The sequence below is a fragment of the Magnolia sinica genome, chromosome 15, assembly GCF_029962835.1.
Source record: "Magnolia sinica isolate HGM2019 chromosome 15, MsV1, whole genome shotgun sequence".
Classification (NCBI taxonomy): domain Eukaryota; kingdom Viridiplantae; phylum Streptophyta; class Magnoliopsida; order Magnoliales; family Magnoliaceae; genus Magnolia; species Magnolia sinica.
This window is the reverse complement of record NC_080587.1, coordinates 33,227,003-33,234,389: the sequence shown is the minus strand read 5'-3', so window position 1 is coordinate 33,234,389 and position 7,387 is coordinate 33,227,003. Positions and strand designations below refer to the sequence as shown.

At 44.9% G+C, this 7,387-nt stretch overlaps 1 protein-coding gene across 1 annotated transcript; it reads left to right on the top strand.

Moving 5' to 3' along the window:
- The first annotated feature begins 2,860 nt into the window (after positions 1-2,860).
- LOC131226906 (protein MAIN-LIKE 1-like) lies at positions 2,861-3,776 on the top strand. Its single transcript, XM_058222613.1, has 2 exons — positions 2,861-3,379; positions 3,459-3,776. The coding sequence occupies exons 1-2, from the start codon at positions 2,861-2,863 to the stop codon at positions 3,774-3,776; spliced, it is 837 nt and encodes a 278-aa protein (XP_058078596.1).
- The last annotated feature ends 3,611 nt before the right edge of the window (positions 3,777-7,387 follow it).

Sequence of the window (7,387 nt, the reverse complement as noted above, 5' to 3'; positions counted from 1 at the left end):
CGGGTCACCAATCATAACCCTTTCACATCAGATTGTTAATAGCATTGGAGGGTAAGTCCGAAAGTAGGTCCTTTGCACATTGGTGTGGCTTTATGAGGATTCTCGTACTATTTAGTCTGTCATTCCTTTGCTATGTAATCACCTTAGGAATATTAGGTTTGTTTGGTCATCAAAGTGGTTAGCCGACCTGCACGTTGGTGTGGCCTTACGGGGAACTCATTACGACAACTTGGACTCGATCAAAATTTTCTAACATCCTGGACCAGGTATGTGTAGGTAATCTTTTACCATGCAGTCTACTGATTCTGATACTTAGGTTACAATGGATTGTTGTCACTTTGAGTTTTGATTGTACTTCCCATAGATAGATCCAATCATTTTTACTAGCATTCGTACGACTGCCCAGATATAGAGATCGGGCCAATCGTACATGTATCATGTACGGATTCGATCATCCTCCGGGGAGACCGGAAGAGATCGAATCTTTATTTAGCTGTTTGCACTGACCGCAACTGGAGAATATGGAAGATTCCTCAGTGTACTACGCGCCGCATGCATTTCTCGAAAACCTTTTTATTTTTGACAGCTATCCTCTTCGGAGCCAGACTCCCTGGGGATTTTATTTGAAAATATTTCTTGGATAATATCCATTCGATTTCGCGGGTAGGCGTCATCGTTCGGTTTTTATTTGTGAAAATTGACAGATGGCCTCTACTAAGAAATTAATGGGACTTTTGGTTTGAAAATGTTTTTTTTAGATTTTTTTGAAAAATATCCGTTCGATCTCGCGAGTAGGCGTCGTCATTCGGGGTTTTTTTTTTAAGAAAGTCAGATGGTTTCCATAAACTAATAGGGCTATTTGTTTGAAATATATTTTTAGATTTTTGAAAAGATCCGTCTAATTTCACGGATGGTTGAGATCGTCCGGTTTTTTACTACATGGTAGATGGCCTCCACTAATAAATTAATGGGGTCTTTCTCTGCCATTTTATTTACATTTTTCTTCTTTTTGTACATTTTCCAGTAATTTTCAAGACATGCTTTATTGAGATTCTCAATTTCTTACGAGAAATTGAATTTATCGTGATATTTTGAAGAGAATCTTCCTTTTTGCTTTTTTCTTTTTCCTTTGGTCTTTACCCAGTGGATAGAGAGAAGATTTGAGCATCCCATCATGGCATGGGGGACCGGCCCACTGTCCCAAGAGAATCCGATCAGGGGCAGTAGTCCGATTACCACCGGTCTGACATTTGGTCTGGTGGTCCGAGCCGTGCGCTGGTCCAGACGGTGGCCCTTTATCCTCTATTTGAAACGAGCTTTAGGACATCCAGGGACTCCATTGTGGTCCTTGGAAGCTATCTTGGTGGAGCTTTCTTAATTTTTTTCGTGTATTTTCTCTTGTCCTCTCTCATTTTCAGGTGATTTGACCATCTATTTAAGGAATGTCGTTTAGATTTTGCTGGATCACCATTTCTCTTTGTTTGGAGGAGCTTTTGATGGGTTTGGATTTTCTCTTGGATTTTGGGAGGGCCATGATCAGGACCGTTGATCTATTTTGACTTGATCTTAACCACTGGATCTTGATGGATTTTTTGTTTCTGGGCCAATGAGTTGGTTAGATTTTTTTTTTTTTTTGTATCTTCTTTTTTTTTTGGTGTACCATTTATTATTTTATTAGAGTGGAGTGTGATAAGAAAGGAGCCCCATCTATTATTTTATTTTATATGTATATATATATTGATTTTTTTTATTTTTTTGAATGATCTGGACCGTTGGATAGGTGATTTGGGGTCCACTTGAGTGCTTTGATGGTGTAGGTTTTGATGATTGGTCATTTTTGTGGATGATGGATGGATGAGATTTTTCAAGTGGGCCCCGTATCATGACCTTTGATGTGGCTAGATACATTTATTTGTACATGTGGTCTCAAAAAAATGAATTTATGAAGGTGGGCCTGAGTTGTGGACATGTAGACATGGAGGGTGGTCCTTGAAGATGGGCCTTGGAAGTGGGGCCTTGAAATGGGCTTTTTGATATGGGCCTTTTGAAGTGGCTTTTTGAAATGGGCTTTTTGATATGGGCCTTTTGAAGTGGCTTTTTGAAATGGGCCTTGAAAGATGGGCCTTGGAATGGGCCTCTTGAAAATGGGCCTTTTGGAATGGGCTTTATGGAGTGGGCCTTTTGAAAATGGACTTTTTAAAATGTGCCTTTGGAAATGGGCCTTGAAATGGGCCTTGAAATGGGCCTCTTGAAAATGGGCCTTTTGGAATGGGCTTTATAGAGTGGACCTTTTGAAAATGGACTTTTGAAATGGGCTTTTTGAAATGGGCATTGAAAGATGGGCCTTGGAATGGGCCTTTGGAAATGGGCCTCTTAAAAATGGGCCTTTTGGAATGGCCTTTGTGGAGTGGGCCTTTTGAAAATAGACTTTTGAAATGGGCTTTTTGAAATGGACCTTGAAAGATGGGCCTTGGAATGGACCTTTGGAAATGGGCCTTAGAATGGGCCTCTTGAAGTGGGCCTTTTGAAATGGGCTTGGGCTGTTGACTTGTACTTTTAGACTGGAACTTGTTGTCCTTGTGGTGAGAAGGATACTTACCTGTGAACCTTGTTTGTGTAGCATGCCTCGCCGTGGTAGGAATGAGGTCGGTCCCTCTCACCAGTTGACCGATCCTTATTATATTCCTTGAGAGGACCGACACCTTTCGATATAGCCCAGGAGGATGGCGCACCTTCGATCTTAAGGGGATGAGGTGTAAGGACTCACTGGCCAGATTGGTTCCATGATCCGCAACCATTGTTCTTTAAGGTGTTGGTGCGCACTCCATTTGCTCACCTATTCCAGATTCGTCTGAGCAAGATGAACATGTCCCTCTTATCCGCTTTGGCCGAGCGATGGCACCCTGAGACCTATACCTTTCAGTTGCCTTTTGAGGAGTGGGGCATCACTCCTTACAACATATACATGACGCTGGGTCTTCGATATGACTGCGGATCTGTTCCTTTCAAGGAGGATCTACCAGTACCTTCTGAGGATGATTGGATGGAGTTGCTAGGGATGATGCCGGATGCCACAGATTTCTCCGGTCATCGATTCAAGCTGCTTTGGCTATCCTCAAACTTTTCCAGGCGCGTCCCTGAAACCGAGACTGTGGCCATGGTGAAAGCCCGTGCTCTGATTTTATACACCATGGGAGCGATGATCTTATACCACGGGAATGAGTTAGTGAGTTCCCGTCTGTTATCGCTCGTGGCTAATATCACCTTTCCCATGCCGTACAATTGGAATGCAGCCCTCCTTGCCCATTTGTATGAAGGGCTGGACAAAGCTAACCGCTCCATCAGCCGATCTTTAACTGGTTTCTATTCGGTCATCGAGGTACCTTTCACCTATCCCTTGTGCATTATTCTTCCTAGGGATGGTCTGGTGTGCCCTTTCTTATTTCAGTTTCGTGCAGGTTTGCTTTTTTGATCATTTTCCCCATCTAGCACCCACTTTGATCGACCATTCGCATCCCTTTCCTCGCATGATGCTGTGGTACAAGGATAACCGCAGCCGTACACGCATGTTTTCTGATCTCGCTTGGAGGTCAAACATAGATGCCCTCGTTCCAATGATGCGAGTGGTTGTTTTGCACTGTATTGCCCATGCGCTACTTTCTGCTTATCTTTTCGCCCTTGACTTTGCTCTTTTCTTACAGTTTCGGACCATGCCGTATCTCCGATCGAATGTGGCTCTTACTCCTCGGGCTAAGGAGGTTTTTCAGGCCTCATGACGGCATCGCATCTTAGAGGATCCTCATGTGACGAAGTGGTTCCTTAGAGAGAGGCTCTTCTGGCAGCTGACCAACAGCCCATTAATTCCACTTAGTCCACCATCTGGTCCATCTAATTGGAGGTCAGTGCCCGAGCGAAAATTGACCACTGCCTTGGAGGGTTTTGATGTCAGTGCCTTTGTTGACCCAGAAAGAGAGTATAGCTCTTGGTGTGAGCAGCACGACATTGGTCCGATTTTACAGCCCAGCTATGCTCTAGGTGGCGGCACACGTTTTGCTGGAGGAGGGATCTTGGGGCCTCACTTTCATCATAAGGATACGAATGCCTATCTCCCTGACGATGATTAGTTCCATTATATCATGTATTCATGCACCATTAGTTGTGTAATCTTTTATTTATATGAAACTTCAGTTGCTCGATGTTTCTTCTTGGCTTGTTTCTTCATCATTTTTGCAATCTCATTCAGCATTTAGATGTGCATTCCATGGTCCTAGCCGTTTTGAAATGGACCCGGCCCTGATTTCGCCTGAAAATGGGCCTGGGCGATAGTTAGACTATCGCCTGTTGACTTTTGCCTATTTTGCCCGTTCTATCAGGTGATGCAATGATTCAGGGATGGCAGTACCTGCAATGGTACTCCGAGTACTGCTAGCGGTACTCCGATTACCTCTTCCTTCCATCTTTTCTTCCAGCGAGCCCTCCTCTTCTCTGCACATTCTCTTCCCCTTTTTTGGTTATTCCTGTCGTCCACGCCCTCTGATCATTCCCTTTGTCCTATTTTTCTTCTCTTTGTCTCTTCTTCCTTGTCCACTTCTTCTTTTATCCCTTTCTTTCTCCCTTTTTAGAGCCATTATGTCAGGCCATGATGGGTCCGTAAATGGTGGAGAGGATCCATTTATGGATGGGTTGATGGAAGTAGATAATGGTATAATGAGTTCTTTTGGAGAGATCAATGTCATTTATGGCATGGTTCCTACCACCATTAATGGAGGACATGAGATTGGATTTGATGGGATGAATGAGCTTGATGAGTTTGGTGGGTTGGATGGTTTTGATGTTTCCATGCTTGGTGGACCATTGGATGTGATTAACATGGGTGGGCCATTTGATGGAGATGGTGGATGGTCCAGATTTTGGAGGGCCGCTTTTAGGTGTTGGGGATGATATGTTGATAGGAGTGAATGGTGTGGATGGGATAGATCGGGTCCAAATGGGTGGTGAGCCCCATCTTGGTGGTTTAGATCTGATGGATGATGGATTCCTTGTGGACAGCCTGGGTCAGATATTTGGCATGGATTTTAGGGCAGTGATGGGACAATCAGCTACTGTCGGGATCTCGGATATAGATCCTGTTGGCTACTGGGGTTCTCTGGGTGCTGCAGCTCCAGGGACTTGTGCATTTCAGATTACTCCTGATGTGGCGATTGTCAACGGCTCAGGCCCACCTATTGCAGCTTTCCAGGACACTTTGTGGGATGCAATGGGCGAGTCTGGCTTCTTTCGTCATCATGAGATAGACCTGTTGGACAAGGGGATACCCATTTTTTACGATTTTCCTGCGAACCCTGGGTTCCAGATTGTTGAGGGCGTGCCTGTCCGGACTTGTTGGTTGCAGCTACGTAGCACCTGTCTTAAGTGACTGTATATGTGGATCGAGAGCTTGACCGAGTCTGAGATCTTTGAGCTGGGTTCCTTGGGTTTCCGAGAGGTTCTCCACTTTCACCGAGTTCGCTTAGACTGGTGACTATTGAGTGCAACTTTGTACGATTGGGTTCTAGCATTGAACTTATTTTTCTTCAATGACCTGGAGCTGGGTCCATCACTGGAGGAGTTTGCACGTTTATCTGGTCTTCCTCTCACCTGAGAGCCTTATGTTCCCTCGTTCGAGTTGGTTCGTCCTACCGATCTGATCTCATGGTTTGGATTTCTTGTTGCTCTTCCTACTGCGGATGGTAGGGTTGGCGAGCTTTCGTTTGAGCTCTTGTATGATCATTGTTCTACTTCCTGAGGAGGTCCTACGTCAGATCGCCAGCTTCAGTGTTTGAATGCATTGATATTTTTTATCTTGGTTGAGCTGCTTTTCTTGGGCTGGCGGCAGTCATCGTTGGCGGTTTTATTGGACATATTCCGTCGCATTTTGCGTCATAGGAGCATCACATCTGTGGTGCTGGCGGAGCTCTTCTTGGGTCTGACTAAGTGCTCGCTCGGGCATACTCGCATCCTTCGAGGCTGCTGCTCATTTCTTCAAGTACTCTTTGCTCTGATCCTATCCTTTACTTTGCTTTCTGCTTGCAACTTAAGCTTGACTTGTACCTTTTTCAGATGTAGCTGTGGGAGCATCTTTATATGACCCCTCCACTTATGTGACCTGATTCCCGCCATGACGATGTGCTCTTTTTGTTGCTTGATGGCCTTCCTCTTGTTGCCGAGGCCACGAGTCGCTATATCACCGCATGTTCTCTTAGTTGCGAGGATGGGAGATTAGTTGGGAGGCTCCCTGGCTCTGTCGCTCACCGTTGATTTGTAGTGCTGCCCGCACTCCTCTATTATTGTTGGGTCTCCGAGGATACTTCTCTTACCATTTCGTGCGATTGCTTCGTCAGTTCAGTTTCTGGTAGGATATTCCAGACTTCACTTTTTTTGGATTCGGGCATACCCCTCTTCCTTCTAATTTGATCGCTTTATATAGACGAGTCTGGATTTCTTTGCAGGGATCTTTGGATGCGATGATTCTGGAGCTCGAGTCTTGGGCTCCTCCCTTGGTGACAGTGCCATACCAGTGGTGGGTAGCAGAGCAGTCGCTCTATCGTCAGGCTCCCAGTTGGCAGTTGTCGGACAAGGTTGTTGATCGGGATATGGTTGGTGACACCGCTTCGTCTTCCTCGTGTGTTGATGATTCTTTTGAGGCATTTGAGGAGCGACCATTCATCGATCCATCCTTTTCACTAGCCACGCATGGTCACCTGATCTCTGAGATTATTGTCCTCCGTCATACATGTGAGGATATGGCCCGTCGATTGGCACTGGGATGACGGTACGATGAGAGCATGTTCTCGGCGCATCGCTTGGACAGGGATGAGGCCCTCTACCTGTGCATGGAGATAGAGCGGCTTAGGTAGAGATTATCGATGTATAAGAGATAGGAGCTCACCTGTGGTCCCCGATGTTGATCAACTGCTTGTCATGTATGCATGAAAATTTTTCTGGTTTTTTTTTATATAAAAAGGAAAAGAAAAGAAATGTACTTGTAAAAGGATTTTAAAGAAATGAAAGATTTTGTTCGTGCCAAATTTGTCATTGTTTACTTATGTTTAGATTTATGCTTTGGATGATTGGGATCAGAATATTGGGCTCAGCCCACATTGCGTTAAATAGTCTGGATTGTGTTCTTGGGATCTTGGTTTCCTGAGAGTGTGTTTAGGATCGTGTCCTTTGGATTCAAACAGAGTTTGATAGAGCACTGATTCGAGGTTGGTCTTTTCCTTGCATCTCTTCGTTGCACTTCTTGCCTTGGCCTCTTCTGTACCTGAACTTTTATTTTTGTTTTCTTTCTTAGCCATTCTTGCCCATAGTGCCTTTTCAGGTTTTCACCACGACCGGCTCTCTCGTC

What these genes read in the sequence shown, in the direction of transcription:
- LOC131226906 (XM_058222613.1), top strand. Translation starts at nt 2,861, where the DNA reads ATGAACATGTCCCTCTTATCCGCTTTGGCCGAGCGATGGCACCCTGAG. An exon ending in GTTTCTATTCGGTCATCGAG is followed by an intron (nt 3,380 to 3,458) that starts GTACCTTTCACC and finishes AGTTTCGTGCAG; the next exon opens with GTTTGCTTTTTTGATCATTT.